Genomic DNA, 21,876 nt, shown 5'->3' with positions numbered 1-21,876 from the left:
TTGCTTCTCCGATCTTTGTTCAGATCCTTCTACTCTGCAAACCAATTATTCTGGATGAGAAATCTTATTTATAAATGAAGACCACAAACAAGACACTGGTGGGAAACTTCCTACTGTAAATTAAACGTAGCTTTCATGAGAAAAAGGTTTTCCTCTGCTAAATGTTGAATCAAAGAGATAAGGACAGTAGGAAAGGCTTTCGGTTGCACTCTCATTTTCCCAACTATGATATTCATTTCAGTGGATCAAAAATTGTGGTGGCCAAAATGGGATAAAAAAGGTTTTTAAGACTTTTCAGGCTTCTTGTTTTCAACCAACATTAAATGCCATAACTAATATCTTCTCCATCGACGGTAAGGGTTTCTTCAGCTGATGGTGGAATTCCTGTGCAACAAGGCTTTTAAACTGTGGTTTTTACCTCTTAGATGATGAGAGTCCAGCGTTGAAATTGTCTTCAAGGCCTGATCTTCTTAAGCGCAAGTTGCTATCTTTGCAACTTAGGTACATCTACGGGGTTAATCAAAATCATATTAACAAGTTAAATATTAAACTGCCTTTACCTAATCTATACCATAATCTAACAACCATCGTATACTTTACATATTTTAGCATTACATCTTACGACGAATCTAGAAATTTTTTTTGTAGTGGCAGTAACACAAAATTTTTAAATGGATGTACACAATTAAAATTTCAAGGTAGACATTATTAATAAAATAAGAAACGAATAAAAAGAAAATTCAAATTTCAAAGTGCGTATGTATCCATCCTAAATTATACGTGGCTCTACCATGTAGCTAACAGAAATTAAAATGATTATACTGCCAAAAATAATATTATAACAGTGGTTTGTTAGATTCGGTTGCAAGATGCCGGCCTCCTTTAGTTTGGTGTGTATGGAATGACAGAACGACCCGAACCCTACTGAGAAATCCGAAACCCGACTAAGTTCGGGTCGGATTTGAATAATATCGGGTCGGGTATTGGGGTAAAATTTGGGGATTTTTTCGGGTTCGGGGCAAGGTATCCCTGTCCTGCCCCGATTATATATATATATATATATATATATTATATTTTTATATTAATTATATAATACAAACCCTAAACATTTAAACCCTAAACCCTAGCTTTTATAATTATTAAAGTGAAGTTTGGTTGATTTTTTGATAAATTTCTCGATGTAGGGAGCTACCAAAGAAAGTGACAAAAGTGGCACGACGATTTTGGATGACTTTATTTGACTTAATATTACGTATGCATCTTCGTTGTATAATTTGAATATCGGAACAAGTTTGTATTTAATTATGTATGTGTTTTATTTTGGAGTTTAGACAATTATTTAGAATTGAGTTTGAATTGTAAATCATATAGACTAATTTTCCAATTTTTTTTGTGATCGTTTTTTCTATTTTTTATGAAAACTACTGTTGCTCGGTTTTTTCTCGGGAACGGATCGAGTTTGGGTTCTCGGGATCGGGTTCGGAGACGGGGCAAAAAAAATCCCCGACGGGGCGTCCTGATAAAAAAACCCGACGGAGAACGGGATGAGAACGAGGATTCATTTTGGGGACGGGGGGAGCAAAACCCACCCGAACCCGCCCCGTCGCCATTCCTAGATGTGTATAGGAGAAAAATATAATAATTTATGTATCATATATATTATAACTATATACTAGAATTAATTTGGAACCGGAAAAAGTTGATTTTTTAAATATAATTCAATAAAAATATACGGGATTAAAATAATTCGGAACGTTACTAAATTAAAACCTCTACTGTATTGTACTAAACTGACTTATGTTCCAAAAGTACTATTTTATTGATATTATGTATAATGTTTTTTACATCTTAAGAGTGTACTTAGAGATAAATATAAAATTTTATGATAGTATGTAAATTTCTAGAGTTCTAGAATATGAAAGTACAACATTTTAGAGATATAAAATTATATCATCAAAAGAAAACGTAATCAATACACTTAATTTATATTTTTAAACCAAATTTATTTAACTTTATTTCTAATAACGAGTTATTATTTGATTCATTCGTAACATATAGAAATATACATAGTTTGATACCAAAAAGTCTAGGTCAGGGTGGTTTTTCAATCTAAGGCCAGACTATATCTAAGACTCAATTCAGATTTATATAGAAATTTACAAATAATCCATCAAGAGTGATGGTGGTAGAATTTGAACTTAGCCTTATAAGTTTAAATCCCTAAATTCAATTCACTTATACCAACACTCGTTGGCATAGAATTATATATTGTGCATAAGATATTAATTCATATAACCCTAAAATTTTAAATTATCATATATTTTATAATTTTTTTTTATATTTTCTATTGATAACTTATTTTCACACTTAAATTTTTATAAGTTATCGTCTCTTAAAAATTGTAAAAGTCTATCTCCTTACATAAAATCTTATGTTTGTATCATACCTACATATAATTATTATATATTTAACTTAGGATGCCTTGAAGTTTCCTGATAACGTAAAGACAACTATTTTTTTTTTTACTTTCAAACATATTGTAAATTAATAAAACTAATAATATGTATATTAATCAAATTTGCATAATATGTAAAGTCGAAGTAATCCAGAGAAAAGGAAAAATAATAAGATCTGAATACCTAAAGATGGCTTTTGATATGGGAAATGCTGAGCCCGTTCACAGTACTCATCATCTGCAGTATTAGCTTTGGCGTTGCTTCTGCAAATTAAACCAAACATGAGTTATAAAGACATAATAATAGAGTAATGTTGATGAATCAAACTGCAAATTTGTTTAGGGCATCAAACAAAATAGAGCAGAGCCACACCAGTTTCTTCACTTTTGCTTTGGTATTTCAATTTTTAAGCATGTGAAACCATCCCAAACAACAAGAGTAATATATAGGAACTTACTGTATTTTCCATATGTAGACACTAAATTTTGTCCGGATTCCCATTTGATCTTGTTATTTAATAATGTTATAATTTAATATTATATGTTATTTATTTATTTCCATTATTAGTTTAGATGCTATTATGTTTGTTAATTAATTCTGGTTTAATATTAAACATATATAATATTTAAAAGTAAAGTACATACTAATAGCGAATTAGAGTTTCACCATATTCCAACCTAGCCACCCAATCTCAGCCATTAGAACTGGGTGCAGATCTAACGGTCCAGATAACCTCAAAATTAGTGTTCCACCCTATCTTGCTTTTGCCGCTGCAAGTAGAGGGAGTACGCCGCGCCGTCATCGTCAACCGAACGCCTGTCCTACCTCTGTCGATGTCACCCACCATCGTCGATGTCAGCAAATCCAGCTGAATCAAGGAAAAACAAAAGAACAAGTTAAAAGCCATCATCAACAGTAAATAAATAAATAAAACTATTAAAAAATGTCAGAAAAATCCCGAAAAATGAGGAATTGGTAATGTATTGCAAGTTTCAAAAGTTGGGTGACCAAATTATAAGCGCCCTAAAAGTTTGGAGACTATTTATATACTTTACCCTAATCAATTTGTTAAGATATTTTTTAATTTATGAAATTATAAAATCATGCAAGAAATAATTAATTTTCTCTAATTTAAATTGATTATTTTTTCATAAAAATATGTTAGATATTTATAAGCGAAAACAAACAATGCAAAATCAACATAAAATAAAGTCACACTCAAAAGATAAGTTTTAATATAGTTCGATATTGTCTACTTGTATAGATGAGATAAATAATTAATCCACAATAAATGTAGATCACAAAGAAAACAAATACATAAAATTCTTCATATTCTTAACTTGATATATATGTCTCAAAATTTGATATATATATCTCAAAAACTACAAAATCTTTTGTAAAAAAAAATAAAAAATATTACCTAAATAAAATTAATCAACCACTAAAATTATAACAAAATTTAATTCAATTATGAATTAGAATTTGAGTCTATATATAATAAAATCTAAACCGATCCTACTAGCCAAATAATAAGAATCTTGTATTAATTATTAATTGTGGAAGATTAGAATATCCTAAACAGATACGGTAAGTAAAATGAATCAAGTAAAAATCTTAATTAATCTAAACCCATTTATTTTTGCCAGCTTTAATAAAATGTATGACAGCATCACCTCCTCCATTATGTAAATTTAATACAAGTCTTTTCTTGTACACAAAGTAATTCTCAACAAATGAACATGTGTTTCCTTAATTCATCACAAACAAAACTGCATTAATGGATATAGGAAGTTGGGAAGAAACATGAATTTGCCAAAATTCAACTTTAATTTTGTTGGGATTCTTACATTCCAAGGTTAGATTAGATCTGTGATGTTTGGGATCTTTCTCATGTGAGCAATGGAAACAAGATGGAATCTTGATTTTAATTATCAATAAATTAAACCATACCCTTCCCTTGTTTAATGCTCAAACAATCCCACCCACTTTTATGAAACACGTTAGAATGTTAGCATCGAACTGCCTTTAGGTTGCTCAAAACTATTACTTTGTTTTGAATTTATTTTTCAAAATTTCCCTCTTCAAAGTTTGAATGTTGATATGATAAAGACTTAATTGATTCTTCAGTAAATTAATTGCAAAAGAGTGTGACGCATAGCCACGAAGCTAGGTTAATACTTTATTAATGTTTTACTAAAATTACTATCTTTATTTATATAATAGTTTAAATTCCTTCTCCAAGTAAATCTACATAATTTTAATATGAATCAATCTAGTTCAGTGGTTAAAGAGATATTATTATCTTTAAATGTCTGGAATTCGAGCACATCGTATGTCTGGGGTGTTTGAGATTTCATTATTATATAAGTTGAGTCTTTTGAACATATACTACTTTATAATTACTTTTAGATTAATTAAAAAAGAAAGAAAATTTGCGTAATTTTGAGGTGGTGTACATTTACTTTAAATATAAGTTTTAGCATAAATTTAACAAACACGTAGTTTGGTTCAATGACCAAGTGTCTAACCCTTTGCAAAGGGTCATGGGTTTGAAATTTTTAATAGTGTTTTCCAAAATTTTCTAATAATTAATCTATATTATTTAATAATTTTTAACATTTTAATATCTTAAAATTTAAATATTCTTTTATTTTTGTTTACTTAAAAATTAAACAAGTTTTAAAACTTCCTAAAAGAATCAATTAAATATCCGAACTTTATAAAAGATAAATCCTTTTAATTCATTATCGTTCATAGATTGTCACATTAACACTATAAGTCTTCATATTATTATTGTAGTGATCAACAACAATTTTTATTGATCGAAATGTGACATTAATTTTTCATTTAAAAGTCACATTAAATGTAAAAAAAATTAGGGGCCACCTTATTTTTTTATAAGGCAAATTCATGTCCCTATCAAGATTGGATTGGTAAGGTAAATCAAGTCACTTTCATGGTCTAGATGACTTACTTGATTTACATATGCATAAAGAGGTTGCAATCTGAAGATAGAAGAAGGAATTGTTAAACTCCAAATTGATTCACATGATTTATAAAGCTTTTTTTTATCACCATCATTTCTAAATGCTTACAGGTGCTTTGAGTGGGTACATTCATGTTTCAATCAAGGTTGAGTTGATAAGGTAAACCAGGTATTTGCGAACCTAGTTTTCGGAAAAATAATGGTAGATTAAAAAAATACTTTTGAAGGCATAAACATATATATTAATAAAATAAATTTTAAAATAAATATAATTAATAAATAAATAAATAATAGAATAAAATTTAAATTTTAAAATAAACAGGTGTCACCCTAAAAAAAGTGTGAATTCATCGCTGACAGTAGAGATGACATGGTATGTATTTTTTTTGAATAATTCAGATTTTATTACCCAAAATCAAGGTTTTGCTACAACCAATCAACCAATCAACAACAAAAAGAATCAAAGAACAACTTATACAAAACAATGATTGGTTAGACTATACCCCAAACATTACATAGTTTTAAGTTATTACTATCTAGTCTATTAATATTACTTCCCCTAAGTCAGATTCCAGCAACGTCTTTAACATCTTTGAGCAAGCATTCGACCGTTCTGTAACGTCCTTGGAACATTCTCTGATTTCTTTCCTGCCACAAAGAGTAAATAAAAGCAGTCCAAGAAATTTTCAAAATGGTGGTAAGAAGAAACCTTCCTTTCCATGATGAACTTGCCCTTGAAACCATTTCATCCCATGTCAAGGATGAAGTCTTCATCCCATTTAGATTCAAAATAGAATTCCAGAGTCCTACTTCCAGAGAACATTGCGAGAAGAGGTGATCCATTGTCTCTTGAGAATTGCTGCAATTGACACAAAGATCTTTTATGCATATCCCCATTCTAAGAAGTCTATCTCTAGTAGACAATCGGTTCAGTAAAGCCATCCAAGCAATCAAACTATACTTCGGAATATGCAATGGGAACCAATAAGTTTATGCCATGAGACTTTATGCCCTTTGAATTGAATCAATTCCCATATTTCCCTTATTTGCAGGGAACCAGCTGAAAGAATTGGTAATGCTTCAGTCCTCATTTTTAAAATTCTACTAATACTTCAACTAACATTTGCAGCAGCTTGAAAATGTCAAAAGTCTTGCACCTTAAATACATAGCCCTTAAGCCATGCTACCCACAGTGATTCATCTCCCGTTAGAATTTTTCGGATGAGACTAATAAGACATGCTCTATTCCAAGTTTTAATATCTTCAGACCAAGGCCTCCTTCTGATTTAGAGAGACAAACAATTTCCCAGCTGACTCTAGCTCCAACGATAGATTTATATGCTTCTTTCTAGAAATACCTGGAGCAGATTTGTTCCACATTTTTAAGAATTGACGCTGGCAATACTACTTGTCTGCACCAGTAGTTGATGGCATTGAATAAGACATATCTAATAAGCTCTAATCTGCCAGCATAACTGAGGTTTCTTCCAAACCAATGATAGAGCTTGTGCTTGATATTGTCAATTAAAGCTTGACAATCCTTCTCGGTAAGCTTGCGGGTGACAAGGGAAATACCAAGATAACGGACAGACATACTACCAATTTGAAAACCAGTAATATGTTTTAAATCCTCAATGGTTCTTAAGGGAATTCCCGCAGCAAAAATCTCACATTTAGATGAATTCAATTTTAGCCCAGAGACTTCATAGAAATGTTCAAGAACACTAAGAACTCCAACAACTGATTCAATATTACCTTCGCAAAAAATTAATAAATCGTCTGCAAAAGAGAGATGAGTGAGACCAATCTTCCTGTGTTTATGATGAAAACCAAACATTCCTCTTGCAACAACCAAATTAAGCATTCGAGATAAAATGTTCATTGCAATAACAAAAAGATAAGGGGAAAGAGAGTTTCCCTATCTATGTCCTCTAGCACCTTTAAAGTAACCGACTAAGGTCCCATTAAAAGAGATCAAGAACCTTGCTTGTGTGAAACAAGCTTCGATCCAAGCAATGAAAGTTTGAGAAAGATAGAGAGCTTTAAGAATTACTGAAATGAATCCCGAATGAATGGAATCAAAAGCCTTATTAAGATCTATTTTCAGGGAGCATCTCAGGAAAATGGATTTCCTTCCATTGCCTTTAATTATCTCATGTGCAAGGAGAGTATTATCAATAATGCTCATGCCTCTAATGAAAGTTGTTTGATTCAAAGAGATTATCTCAGGAAGGAAATCTGTCAGTCTTCTAACAATGATTTTAGTAATGATCTTGTATATCACTGAACAACAGGAGATAGGTCGAAAGTCTTTAACAACACTTGGATTAGGAATTTTTGGAGTAAGAGCAATAATAGTAGAGTTAAAATCAGGATGAATTGTGGAATTTTGAAAGAAATATTTAACTGCAACGATAACATCCTCACCCACTATAGTCCATTTATTCTTGAAGAAGTAGGGTGTGAAACCGTCAGGTCCATGGGCTTTATCGTTGCCTTGGCAGAAAATGGCTTTATGAATTTATTCTCTAGTAATTTCCTTGACAAGACTTGTTGAAGCTTCTGAAGGCAGTGAGTAATTAAGGAGGTCTTTAAGAAGGTTATGATCAATCTCTTTTACCATGTTGTCAGCTGTTCCAATCAGCTTTGAAAAGAATGAAATCAATTCTTTGACCATTGCATCAAAGGATTCCAATCTATTTCCTTGTTCATCAACAAGAACACAGATTGTATCTCTCTTGTTTTTAAAAGCAATCGTAGAATAGAAAAATTTGGAGTTTGTATCTCCATCTATAATCCACTGAACTTTTGCCTTTTGCTTAAGGAACATAGCTTCTGCATCTTCCAATGTCTTGAACTCAACTTGTAATAAAAGTTCCTTTTCAATAGCTTACTCTTCCTTTAAAGTGAGGAGTTGTTGTTGGTCCAACTCTCTTCTCTTATTTTTAACTTGATCCGAGAGGTTACTGTAATTATCCTTGTTGAATCTCCCGAGGCTTCCTTTGAGTCTTTTGAGTTTCGTAAGAAGAATTTGCATAGGGTTGCCTTGAGCAGGTTAGAGCTAAGATTGACTTACTTCATTCAAGAAACAAGGATGAGCAATCCAAAATTTGAAGAATTTAAAAGGCTTAGGCTTATTTGCAGGAATTTCTTTGGAAAGCCAGGTTGGTGACATACAATGGTCAGAGATTCCTGGTGCAAGGAATTCGACAAATGATTACTGAAAGATAGAAGCCCAATTTGAATTTACCATAACCCTGTCAAGATTCCTTGCAAGAAATAATTCTTGTTGCTTGTTACTCCAAGTATAAGAAGGCCCAAAGTAAGGATGGTCATGAAGTTCAAGCTCATAAGCTAATTATTGAAACTGTTTTATATTAGAAGTAAGATAATGACCAGAGACTTCATGGTCAGAACTTTCGTGGGAGTGCAAGATAATATTAAAGTCCTCTCTTAAGACCCAAGGAGACTTATTAACAATAGAATCAACTTCTTTTAACTTCTGCCAAAGTTGTCTTCGAGCAATTCCATCATACTACCATAAATAGCCGAAATAAACAATGAGTACCAAGATAAGATCCTTTAACAGTAATGCTTTGATCAGAAATTTAAATGATAGATAGGTTAATACCCTTCCTTCAAAGAACCCAAATCCTACCATTAAGAGCATAGTCATAATTAGAACAAACATTCCAGATCTGAAATTTAGTATTAAAGATAGCCTCAGCTTTGTCAACTTTTACTATAGTCTCCAAAAGACATAGAACATCAACATTGTTTTGAGCGGCTCTAAGAACCACCTTATTATGCTTTAGAGGACTGTTAAGTCCTCTAATATTCCAGAATCTAATAATCATTGAGAAGGTGATCCCATGGAACCCCCTTGACCTCCAACAGTATGACCTTTAGCTCTATCTATGTGTTCCTTCTTTTTTGATTTGAGTTCTTTCACCAAGCCTGCAACTCCCAGTGATGCAACCCTTGGTTTTCTTTGTTGGTTTTCAAAGTTATTTGGAATCTCTTTAACAGAATTTAGCAATTCGAATCTGTTATTTGAACCTGAAAATGGTGCCTTAGCATTTTATTTTATTGGTCTGCCTCTACCCCTTTTAAGGACAGTTGGTTGAGCAATTTTATCCATTTCATTAGCTTCAACAAACTCTAAGATATTAAGGTTACTTTCAACAAAAGTAACTTGATGAGAATAATCAATTGTATCAGTAAATTGTTGTTTATTAGCAGCAGTATTAGAAGAATCATGATTCTCTATTCTAACTGGAATATTAACTTCAACCTCAACCTCCACGCTCATCACGTTTTCTTCACTTTCAAACTGGAATATTAACTTCAACCTCAACCTCCACGCTCATCACGTTTTCTTCACTTTCAACAACAGTAACTTGATGAGAAACATCATTTGTATCAGCAATTGTTTATTAGCAACAACATCAGAAGAATCATGATTCTCAATTTTTTCAGGTTCTTGTAGAACTTCTACTCCTCCAACATGAATGACAACAGTATTAGGCATGATTTATCCCTTCTATTTTCAGACTTGTGAAACTGTAGGATTTGGGTTGGCTTTATACATACATCTTTTTTCATTGTGCCCAAAGACATTACATCTCCTACAAGATTGAGGAAGCCAAGGAACTTCTACATTGATCTAAGTTGTTTGCCCATCTTTTAAAACTACATCAATGTATTTAGGAATAACATCTTTAACTCCTATTTCTATTCATATTTTTGCGAACTCAAGCCTAGATTTTGACGCAGTAATAGTATCCATTGAGATTGGAACTCCAATGGCACTTGCTATATAGCTTAAGCCTGCTCTAGAGAATGGTTCAAGAGGAACGTTGTACAGTTGAACCCAAATTGGGATTTTTGACAAATTGAAGCTAAGCCTTTTCAGATTAGGTTCCCATTTCCTAAGGATGAGGGGCTTATTTTGCACATGCCATGGACCGTTTTCAAGTACCCAATCTCTAGCAGATTCAGTACTAAATGAGAAAATAAAAATAGTTTCCGGCTGAACTAATCTATATTCGAGAACCCAACAGCGCTTTACTCCACAAGTTGTCAACTGTCCGTTGAAGAGAGGAGAAACTTGGAGCAAACCCCAAGAATTGGCCCACTAGTGATAATTTCCATTCGGAAATTCAATCTTCAAGGATTTCTGAAGGAGGGAAAACAGTCGGGATTCCATCGCGAATTTTGGGGGGGTAATTCTAGGTCATGACTTGCTGAGCAATCGAACAGTTTTCGCCAATCCATCAGTCGAACAATGAAACGCTTCGAACGAGAAGAAAAACAGCTGAGATGATCTTAGAGGATAATCGGAAAATAAACGCCGGCGGATCGATGGAGAACTCATGTTCCATTAGACCCGCTAACGTGCACCCAGAGAAATCCATTAACATGCGCCATTGAAACTGAATTTTTGGGACACTCAGCTGAGTATATTACCGTTATTCTATTCACTTGAAAACTAATAGAACTGCAGATACCAGAGCGTGTACTATCCCTTTAAATCAATGATAGGATTTAATCGAATTAAACATCAAATTTTACTTTAATTATTATTTGGTCCCTGCTTGATGAAGTGTAGGTGATTCTCAAACTTTATGCATGTGATTTTGCGTCCATTTTCCTTGTCCTTTCCATTTCATCATCAACATCTAACTTTATATTATATTCGCCTTTTTCTGAATGACATAGAATTCTATGATTTTCTAACCAAAACCACTCCTCAACGTGTGCTAATAATACCTATTAATATAATCAGAGTTGATTTGGACAAAACAATTAAAGATTCAATTTCCATTTTTTAAATAAAAATACTCGTTATTGACTCATGGTTTAGTTTATTTTAGCTTAGTTGATTTATACTAGGCTTGTTTTAATATATTAAATATGTAAAGAGTTAGATTTGGACAATCACATCATAACTATAAAATAGAAAGATTGAGATGACATTTTAAAAGTTTTGTAAATCTGTTCCCTAATAAGAGATATATACGATGATGTTAATTCGCAATCACATCAAAGGTTACAACTTCCAATGTTGGGTATAAAGGATGGCATCCGACAGTGATAGGATCAAGTGCTTACGATGTCTGAAAATAATATCTAATACCAATGTTTTTTAGAACACATTTTATGATCAATCAAACGTACGAAAACAATGAAATCACATGCATATAAGATGTGTGTTTTTAGCAGCTACAGCATTTCAGTGGGAAATTTCATGAATCTTACTAGTGATAACATGTTTTTGTTCGAGCGATAGATCGATGCTATTTTGTCAGAAAATTGTGTCATCTGGCTTCACTACCTATGTAATTAATAATTGTATTCTATTATAATTACTTTACGTTGCATAAACACATATTGTTACACTTTTAGAGATGACTTATGAAAATTAATTAGTCTTTGTCAAACAAGTTTTACAGGAGCTTTTTAGCTCTACATTAATCAGTCTTTAGATTTTTTCAAAACTTCAGACAAATCTACATTTTCTTCACATAAATCTTTTAATTAATTATACTATATAGATTAAACTTCTCATAGGTCTACACGACTTACTAGAATGCAATTCAAGATCTAACAATCATATTAATCTAATATAGCAATTTACAAATAATCATATTGATTTTATGAATGACACACATTAAATATCATTATAAATATCTATAGTCAAGACTAAAATAATGGACTAACACTCTCACAACCCATTTATTACATTATTTATTTCTATGACTAACTTTTTTTCTCTACAAAAATATCGATCAATAGTCATTTTATTGATCATGACTTATCGATGAAGAAAAAAGGTAAATCGTCAATAGGTGATGAAAAACTATGTTCCTATCAACAAATATATAAATAAGAAGTCAAATCTCAACAAGTGAAAAAGGATGTCATGCATGATTGGCCTCCCTAATTAAGAGGCAAATGTTTAGGTGAAAATCCAAAGAAAAATGATAAGTTTGAAGAAGGGAATGGTTGGGAAGAAGAGAGGCTTTCTTCTAATTCTTGTTATTACGAGTTGTAGTTTGCTGGTAATCTCTGACAGACTCCACATGCAGGAGGAGACCTACCCACCTCCCACATTATTTTTCCCACATGGAACTCCTCCATTTCTTTCTTTACTAAACCAATCTGTCCCACAATCCCCAACTTCAGACTCCCCTTTTCAGCCTCCCAATTATTTATTTCTCTTTCTTCCATGATAGATTACATTAATGGTGGCAGTACAGCTTCTAATTCTTCCTCAAAAACTAAAGGTTTTCACATTATCATGGCTGGTTTCATAACATATTATTATAAACTATAACCCAAAACCAACATCTCTTCTTGGGGTCTGCATGTTGCATCAGATCATTGGTCTCTATTTTCTTTGTTCACTTTCTCTTTTGGTTTTCCTTTTGGCTTTTCTGAGCCTAGAAAACGTTTTATCTGGTTCCCGGTGGGGGAAAATAGGACTGTGGGGTTCCTTCAATCTCTATTTTTATCTTTAAATCTGTCCCTTTTTCTTCTTTCTGTTATTTTACTCTGCAAAATTCTCAGAAACCTATACAAAGAAATATCTCAGTGAGTTAACATCAGCCATCAGATTTGTTCACTTTCCTTTTGGTTTTCCTTTTGCTTTTCTGAGCCTAGAAAACGTTTTATCTGGTTCCCGGTGGGGGAAAATAGGACTGTGGGGTTCCTTCAATCTCTATTTTTATCTTTAAATCTGTCCCTTTTTCTTCTTTCTGTTATTTTACTCTGCAAAATTCTCAGAAACCTATACAAAGAAATATCTCAGTGAGTTAACATCAGCCATCAGATTTCAGAGATCTTGACATTTGATGACTACCTAGGATATACTTATAATTCCCTCTATTGCAAAACAGCATTTCATGGTTTCTAACTATGCATGTTTATGTGTATATATATAGTATATGTACATTTTGAGTTTCTCTTTCTCGTTTGCTCTTAGGGGGTAATAAAAAAGAGACGTTGAAACTCCCTAGAAACTGTTTGGGAGCTGAGAAAGTTGAGGATAGAAAGTGAACATGTCTGCAAAGTTTGTATACACAAATTTATCAGATGAAAACCCAGATCTGCAGAAGCAAATTGGGTGCATGAATGGACTGTTTCAGCTCTTTGATCGCCATCATTTCCTTGCCAAAAGGCTTCCACCACCAGGTACTTCTTCTTCTTCTCAGTTTTTATAAGTATTTCTTTTCGATTGTTTGAAAGAAAAATTAACTTGTTTCAATTCTGGGAAAGTTAGTTTTGTTTCAAAGCTTGTTATGGTTCATGCTCATGCTTCACTCTTTTAATGCAATAACTAACTTTTGTTGTTTCAATTGTTACTTTTTTCCTTTAATATTTATATATTTCCCATTTCTGCAACCTTCCATGGTTGGCATTCAATGTTACTGTAGGTCAAAGTAGCAAGCAAGGAGCAAATCCCAAGATTGCTTCAGAAAAGAAGCAAGTAAGAAATAATTATCACTTAAATTTCACTTTTTAGATTTGTTGAGGAATTGAGGAAATTAAATACAAGCTAATGGAGCTTATTTCGCAGGAGGTCAAGGAAAATAACATGAAGAAGACTGTGAAGGATAAACAAAGATTCTCCTTTGAGTCCCCAAGAACCTCACTTTCATCTTCCTCTTGTTCATCTACCTTTTCATCTGCTGACTGCAGCAGAGAATCGCAAATAGACCGATCATCGATGAGCCAAATCACCTTCCCAGAGACCGCAAGGCCGGAACTCGCCAATTGTCTACACTCCATTGATCTCCGTGATGTGGTTAAAGATTCCATATACAGAGAGGTCCATGGATTATCAATTAAAGCAGCTACCAATGTGGGAGAAGGGAAGCATTGGAAGTTTGCACACATCGATTTGCCGAGGCCTTTGCAGCCACCGAAACCTGCAAAGACCAGGAACATCAATGTCGATGAATCGAGTCCTGTTCTTCCTAAGCTTCAAGATGTTCCTGTAATGTCCTACGAATGCACACCGAGAGAAGCTCGTCGGTTCTCGTACGATGAGAGGGGTTCGCAGGACGCGCTTAACATTAAGCTCCAAGATCTCCCAAGGCTATCATTAGATAGTAGGAAAGAACCTGGAAGCTGCCATGGACAGTCCCGTATTGTAGCCAAGTTAATGGGGTTGGAAGCATTTCCAAGCCCCGTGCTAACCAATGCGAATCAAAGTCGACCGATCAATACTAGTCAAGACTTGAAAGATGATCCCCTCTCATACTCGTCAAGAATTTACGAGAACAGGAAGAATTGGACTTCTGGTTCACCGAGAAGTTCGAAAACAGAACCAAGCTCACCCCGTTTGACTAATACGACCTCAAAGAAACCGGCTGCATCTAAATGTCCAATTGAACCAGAACCATGGAAGCAGCAAGATGGAAGAAAGGGTCAAACGTTTGTTTCGAAGTGTCGAGAAACTCCGATGAAAGCCACAAACTCATCTCTGACTGTTTTTGGAGAAATCGAGAAAAGGATGGCAGAACTCGAATTCAAGAAGTCGGGAAAGGATCTCAGAGCCCTTAAACAAATACTTGAAGCAATGCAGAAGCAGAAGCAGAAGCAGATATTAGAGAGCAGAGAAGAAGGCCAAGCCTCAAATTTTGTATCTCATACAAACAGCATCGTTGGTGTGCACTCAGAAGCACCAAATTTGAGAAAGCTACAAAGTAGCAATGCAGTTTCAGCAACAGTTAATGGAACTAGTTCTCCAACACGCCTTAGATCCCCTAGCTCCGTAGTAAAACCAGACAAAATTATGGAAAATGCCAGCAACTGTACTTCACCGGTTCGCAGGTTAAGAAAGCTTCGTTCGATCAGCACTGCAGATAATAGAATGATCGACAAGCGATCACATAAGGATTTGACTCCAAGGCCTAATTATCCTAGGGAGGCTTCTAGTCGACTCCACTTGATGGATAAGGGTACTGCCAGAACTCCAAAATTCAACCAAACTTCAAAAGAGCCGTTTCCTACTGCTCAAGAAAATCCTAAGCTAACAATGACTTCGGAAACCACATGCCTTAAACTTCAGAAAAAGAGGCTTGAATCGGAAAGGCAGTCTCATTGCACCAGTCCAGCACCGGGTCGGGGCAGAAGCAGAAGGCAATCAAGCAGGCTACAATCAGAACCAGGCTTTCCACATCAAAAACCGAGGCATAAGTCTCACAATTTGCAGAGAAGTGCTGACCAATCGAGTGATATAGGTGGTGATATGAGAGATCTGAGTCAGCAAGGAGATGCTAGTTCAATGAGATCCGAGAGCAATATGACTGCAGCCTCCTATGGTGACATTGAAGTCACAAATGCTGACAGATCCCAAGAACACGAAAACAAACAGATTGTACGTCTTCTTCCTTCCTTTTCATTCATATTAGTACTTTGATCATCCCTAAACAGCTTATATTTCTATCATTCAGAATACAAAAGCAAGGTCTAGTAAAGGTGATTCAGCAGCAGAACCTCAAAGAACTGTGCCAGAACAACCTAGTCCAGTCTCCGTTTTAGATGCCACATTTTATGGAGACGAAACACCTTCTCCTGTGAAGAAAAGAACATATGTTTTTAAAGGTGAAGCTCCTATATCCCTTATGACTCAATCATACTTACTTGTATCACAAGATATATACAGCATAACATACCCAACTTAAGAATTTTGTATACCTATTAAAGGAAGCCACAAGCTATTTGCTACGAGAGGCTCGGGCAGTTTATAAAATTAAGTCTTTTATCACTTTCTTGTATGACAGATGATGAGGGTCTTATCCCTGATGAAGCAGACTGGAGTCCTATCGGTCTTGGGTTTGCGACAGATTACCGGAAAGAAGAAAACATCCAGCACTTGGTTCAGAAAGTTGTGAACTTGGATTCTATCCGTGAGTGGTCAACTATCAATGAAATTGTACCTGTTTGCAATAGTCCAAATGCAGACCATAAATACATTGTAGAAGTACTACTAGCATCAGGTCTTCTCCACGAACCGGACTCCAGCTTCATGGCCTACCACCATAATCCGCTGGATCATCTGATCAATCCCAACTTGTTTGTTTCCCTAGAAAAAACCAAGGCAAGAATTAGGCTTGTAGAGGGAAAGCACATTGGCAGAAAAGTCAAACAATCCGAGCTCATTGAGAAGAACCACAGGAACCTTATATGCGATGCAGTTAATGAAATCCTACTCAGAAAATTTGTGAAGGAAGGCTCTTACAAGCAGTGGCACTCACCAGCAGACGATAGAAGAACGAAAAGACAGCAGCTTGTGAGAGACTTATGTTCAGAACTCGACAAAATACAAAGTGCACCAAATATAAGCATGGAAGATGATGATGACAGTCTGAAAATCACCTTATGGGGAGAATTAACAGTTGGATCAATGGAGTGGAGCGAATGCAGAAGTGAAATTCCATGTGTGGTTCTAGATGTGGAGAGGTTGATCTTCAAAGACTTAATATGTGAAATTATCAGTGGTGAAGAAGCAAGCACACAAGTGCACCCTGGTGGACATTGCAGACGACTGTTGTTGAACTAGGACTTGGGATATTCTTGGGGTGAAGGGGAAACAGCAGATAGGATCATAATGTACCTCAAAATTTCTTCTCTTTTTCTTCTTTCATAAATTCCTTTGGCCTATGGTTGCATACAACTTTGAATGAAACTTACCTTGATGACACCTTGTAAATTAAGAAGCCTATGAAATACAACTAAATTGCTATCTTATTTATTCAAAAAAAAAAAAATTGCATAACAACTCATGAGTGAGACAAAAAATTGGCATCATATTTATTTAAAAAAATTGCATAACAAGTCGATCATAACTTGATAATGCTCAACTCAACTCTAAAATTGTTCTATTCGTTCTCGATTCGACTAGTTGCTCGATAAGTTCGACAGAATTTTATTTGACTTGTGCTCGTTTAAAAAAAACTTACTTTTCTATTCGACTCGTTACTCGTTAAACTCGTTAGAATATTTTCTTTATTTTACTACAAATATGTGTAAAATCTAGTAATGCTTATAGAACTGAATATAAACACAAATTAATAAAACTATAAAAAAATATCAAAATATTTTCTAAACAATTCCAAAATCTAAACTCTAAAGTAACAATTTACAAATACACAAAACTTACATATTACAACCACAATAGCAATTCACAAATACACCAAACTAATATTACAACAATTCTTGAAAAAAATTAGCAATATATAATCAATCTTAAAAGTAAGACAATCAAATATATAAAAAAATATAAAAAATTATTGTTACTCGTGAATTTATCAAGTCGATAAATCTTGCTCGATTTATTTAATTAAAGTCTTCAATCAAACTTTAATTTAAATCGAATCAACTCAAATAAGTATTAATTAAGTTTTAATCGAGTAAATCTCATTCTACTTCTAACTGCTTAACTCAATTATCTGATCGAGAATATAGAAGAATGTAACTGTATGCATTGAATTTAAAAAATTTCTGTTCTTTCAGTGTTTATTTATTAAGCTAGGTAGGCCTGTATAGTCTCAAGGCCTATTGCTGTATAACTGATCCAAACCTGTAAATCCCTTCTTAGAAATCTGCATTAATCTTATCTTAAAAATGGAGCAATTTCCTTTTAGTCACTCTTAAAAATTAGTTATTGAATCTAACCCCTTCTAGCTCTTTATTTAAATGAAAATTTTCATTTTTAACCCCTTCCAAAAGTTAATTATTTAATTTCATACATTTCCTTTAGCTCCGGCCCAAAACATTTTAATCTTATCTCCAGCCCCCACTACAAATTTATGGATTACCTTAAATTTGTCTATGAAGTTAGTAAGTACAGTGTCTGACCTATGGATAAATCTAAGTTTATCCTTGATCTTAGTAATTTGTGGAATTATAAGATAAGATGAGCAGGTAACCATCGTAACGTCCCGAAAAATGGAAAAATTAATTTTAGTGGTTTGTTTCAATTAAAAATGAGTTTAAAAAAATGTGGTTTGAGAGAATCACCATCAATCTTTGTTTTGGGTGTTATTGGGTCACCAAAAAATATTGTCATTTTAATAAAATTTAATTTTAAAAATTATTAAAACGACTTTTAGGTTTGCTTTCCAAAGAAACAAGTTTGGGAGTCGATTACGTGTGGGGAATGATTAGTACCCCACAATACTTGAAAATCGGTACCTAGTCGATTAATTATTGTCTTTGCAATGAAATATATGAATTCAAATTTTAATTTAATTAATGATCCCCTTAGTTAAATATATACAACGCTCCTAAATTCTTCATTGTTGCATGGATGGTGATACTCGATAGACTGCCAACCAAAGATAGATTAACTCAATTTGGCATAGGGAATGATAACGTTTGTGGACTGTGTGCTGGTAACCAGGAAACTCGTAATCATTTGTTTTTGGAATGCTCCTTTGCAAGGGAGATATGGAATGCTATCTTGCGTGAGTTCGGCCTTCAACCTCAGACGCTAAACTGCTGGGATGATGCCTTGCACTGGTTGATCTCGAATCTGAAGGGTAAATCCCTTCTTGTCCACATTCTTAAGCTCGCGTGGACTGATTTTGTTTACTTTCTTTGGGAGGAACGTAATCACATGTATTTTAGAGGCTTGATTCGTTCAGCTGATGCAATTTTAAATAACATTAGAGAGGCTGTTAGAATTAAATTGTATAGATGTTCTATGAATATGATGGATGATGTTAATAGGAGATTATGTTTAAATTGGGGTCTAATCTAGGTTGTTTGTCATGTTTTTTGTAGCAGCTTGTTGCTTCCTCTTGGATAAATAAAATTATACTTATCCAAAAAAAAATATATATACAACGCTATTTAACCCGTTAAAATTTAAGAGAGAAAATTAACGATTTGTGAATTTAATTGGAGAAAATTAACCTCACTGATTAATATTTGAAATGAATATACCAAAAATACGTAATGGATAAGAATTGGATGAATTTGTCAAGGATAATCGACGACTCTCGAAATGGAGTCGAAACTTTTCTAAATTTTACTTTTGTAAAAGCAAGCCAAGAGAACATGATTCTTTTCCCTTGTAAGAAGTGTGCTAACATTAATTAGCACGTTCGTGAAGTTGTCTACGAACATCTAATTGTATTTGACTTTGTTTGGGGCTTTAAAAAAGAGATTTTCCATGGAGAGTTGACACCTCGTAGATCTTCATCCACAAGTAATCCAGACTATTGTCCTGATTCTCACCATAGATCTGTTAGAGAAGATAACATGGAGGATATGATGTGGGATGCATTTAATATGCACAATCATCATCAGTCTGTTAGAGAAGATGATTGTGATATGGGTGTTAATCATTTTTCCGAGATGAGAAGAAGTGGATGTGATGAAGAGCCAAATGGATAAGCGACAAAGTTTTAATGAGTTGCTTGATGAGATGAATGAAAAACTTTATGAGGGATTAAAATATTTAAAACTCTCATTTTTTATTTGTGTTTTACACTTAAAATGTTTGGAAGGATGGACTTGTAACTCTTTTATGCAGTTATTAGAGTTTCTGAGAGAAATGTTTCCTTTTACAAAAATTCCACAATCATGCAAAGATATGAGGAAAATGATAAAAGATTTGGCCATTGTGTAGACACTCGTTTTGTTCGAGAATTTTTATCATTTTTTTTATTATTATTATAATTATTAAATATTAAATATTAATTTAATTTTATTATTTTGTAGGTCAATTTTAAGACCCAAATACTGGCCCATGCGAACCCCATTCTCAACCCATGCAAACCACATTCTCAACCGATGGAGGAGATCAAATATAATTTTAATATTTAATTGTCTAGCCATCATCAAAACTTTTGTGAGATAGGGCAACTAAATTGGAACTCACATTCTCAACCGATGGAGGAGAGCAATAAAAAAATTCTCACATTCTCTCTCTTCCACTGATCGGAAGAGAAAATTGGAAGCGTTCCAGTTAAGGTTCAGATGCAAAACCATAATTTTTCAACCTTCTATGACGACCTCGGAGGCAATCAGCTGAAAGATCACCAGAGCGATGGAGTTTACTCTTCCTCCACCACGACCTCGTCCTCAATTTTCGCCGCCTCCGTGTTCTCGCTCTACAATCCTCGCATCCTCATGCAGCAGCATCAAGATATGGGCGAGACCTGTGATCACCAAAAGAACTGAACAAAATCCCTTCGATTTCTGAAATATGTGGAGAAGGCTACTCACTTCACAGTTCAAAATCTCTATCCGCACTTCTTTGCCAATCCGCTTCTAAAACGGCGCCACTTCTATTCAAATCTAACATTTCTCCTTCCTCTTCTGCTTCTTCTCTCGTTCGCCATTTCTCCGCCTAGCCAACGAATACTTATGTGAAGAAAACAGTCGAGGATGTAATGCCTATTGCTACTAGTCATGAGCTCGAGGAACTTGAGTCCGAGCTCCAGAAAATCCTTGAAGATGTGAACAATCATGCAGGTCCCTTTGGCACATAGGTTAGTATGCGAATATTTCTCACAGTATATTGCAATTGAGGAACACTGACTGATTTGACCATGTTCATGCCTGTATCATCTTATATGGAACCTACGGCTGAAAGATGATGGTGTTGAGACATTGATGATCATTCCCTCTTTTTTTTGCTATGAATTACTACTATATTTTACTTCCATTTGCATTTATTCCTTTGTTTGGTTTCTGATGGCTTCAAGTACTTGGAACCTGTTGTTGATTTGTACTGAAACAATTTTTTTTATCCTTGGATTTTTTATTAGATGTTTCACACTTTCATGTTGTGAGTGCATGTTTGGAAAAATGATGTTACCAGTTGCATTATTTTGGTACTTTGGCAACATACTTCATCAATGTTATTAAATAATAGGAATTTCCAATGATTCATTCCGTATATGTTAATTTGTAACAACCCAGAAAATTTGAAGAAAAAAAATGAAATTAAGCAATTTGGTAAAAATTGGGGACTAAATTAAAAGTTCTCAAAACTTGTAGCATGTTTTAAAGTTTAAAAAAAATCAAGGACTAAACCCTAAATTTACCCAAAAAAATGCCAACACTAATAAATGAGAATCATATATGCGGGGAGTTGTCATAAGAGAAAAAAAATTCTAAGCTTTTCTTCACTCCCGCACCCTAACTTCCAACCACTATTCCGACGCCATTCGACCTCCGATCATTGTTTTGAAACCACCATCATGTTCATAATCGAGCGAGGAACAAACCCCTTAAATTAATTGAAGTGAAACGCTGCCAAACGCCGTGAATTTCAAGTCAAAGCCTCGACGTTTTTTTTAGCTCCATCACCGAGAAAATCTTAAATTCATCGTCGATCGTTGCTCCATTTTCGACACCTCCCGCACCATCGTGTTCCTTGTGCCGTATCGAGTCCGCCGGTGTCATCCT

At 34.1% G+C, this 21,876-nt stretch overlaps 2 protein-coding genes and 2 long non-coding RNA genes across 4 annotated transcripts; 1 reads left to right on the top strand and 3 right to left on the bottom strand.

The window, feature by feature from the left end:
* LOC120130493 lies at nucleotides 1–2,924 on the bottom strand. The gene is made up of 4 exons (XR_005516842.1): nucleotides 2,914–2,924; nucleotides 2,640–2,719; nucleotides 419–507; nucleotides 1–34 (listed from the first exon to the last, which is right to left on the bottom strand). It is a non-coding gene; the product is annotated as an uncharacterized LOC120130493 (long non-coding RNA).
* Nucleotides 2,925–3,147: 223 nt separating this feature from the next.
* LOC120130968 lies at nucleotides 3,148–7,324 on the bottom strand. Its single transcript, XM_039148106.1, has 4 exons — nucleotides 6,801–7,324; nucleotides 6,152–6,301; nucleotides 5,997–6,090; nucleotides 3,148–3,324 (listed from the first exon to the last, which is right to left on the bottom strand). Exons 1-4 carry the CDS (start codon nucleotides 7,322–7,324, stop codon nucleotides 3,148–3,150), a joined length of 945 nt encoding a protein of 314 aa, XP_039004037.1.
* Nucleotides 7,325–12,453: 5,129 nt separating this feature from the next.
* LOC120130494 lies at nucleotides 12,454–20,717 on the bottom strand. Its single transcript, XR_005516843.1, has 3 exons — nucleotides 20,632–20,717; nucleotides 14,927–14,930; nucleotides 12,454–12,466 (listed from the first exon to the last, which is right to left on the bottom strand). It is a non-coding gene; the product is annotated as an uncharacterized LOC120130494 (long non-coding RNA).
* Nucleotides 13,821–17,189, top strand: LOC120130492 (protein LONGIFOLIA 1-like). The gene is made up of 3 exons (XM_039147730.1): nucleotides 13,821–15,829; nucleotides 15,906–16,056; nucleotides 16,236–17,189. The coding sequence occupies exons 1-3, from the start codon at nucleotides 14,006–14,008 to the stop codon at nucleotides 17,012–17,014; spliced, it is 2,754 nt and encodes a 917-aa protein (XP_039003661.1). The 5' UTR covers nucleotides 13,821–14,005; the 3' UTR covers nucleotides 17,015–17,189.
* Nucleotides 20,718–21,876: the final 1,159 nt, after the last annotated feature.

Source organism: Hibiscus syriacus, unplaced genomic scaffold (genome assembly GCF_006381635.1).
Source record: "Hibiscus syriacus cultivar Baekdansim isolate YM2019G1 unplaced genomic scaffold, ASM638163v2 tig00110548_pilon, whole genome shotgun sequence".
NCBI lineage: Eukaryota > Viridiplantae > Streptophyta > Magnoliopsida > Malvales > Malvaceae > Hibiscus > Hibiscus syriacus.
Note: the sequence above shows the minus strand (reverse complement) of the source record. Positions and strands in the feature narration are given on the sequence as shown.

Excerpts from the sequence above, each read along its gene's own strand:
- LOC120130968 (XM_039148106.1), bottom strand. The coding sequence starts at position 7,324 with ATGAACATTTTATCTCGAATGCTTAATTTGGTTGTTGCAAGAGGAATG. Across the intron at positions 6,091-6,151 it reads AGTTCATCATGGAAAGGAAG|GAAAGAAATCAGAGAATGTT; the intron begins GTTTCTTCTTAC and ends TCTTTGTGGCAG. Across the intron at positions 3,325-5,996 it reads TGGAATCTGACTTAGGGGAA|CTGGATTTGCTGACATCGAC; the intron begins GTAATATTAATA and ends TCCTTGATTCAG.
- LOC120130492 (XM_039147730.1), top strand. The coding sequence starts at position 14,006 with ATGGAGCTTATTTCGCAGGAGGTCAAGGAAAATAACATGAAGAAGACT. Across the intron at positions 15,830-15,905 it reads AACACGAAAACAAACAGATT|AATACAAAAGCAAGGTCTAG; the intron begins GTACGTCTTCTT and ends TCTATCATTCAG. Across the intron at positions 16,057-16,235 it reads AAGAACATATGTTTTTAAAG|ATGATGAGGGTCTTATCCCT; the intron begins GTGAAGCTCCTA and ends CTTGTATGACAG.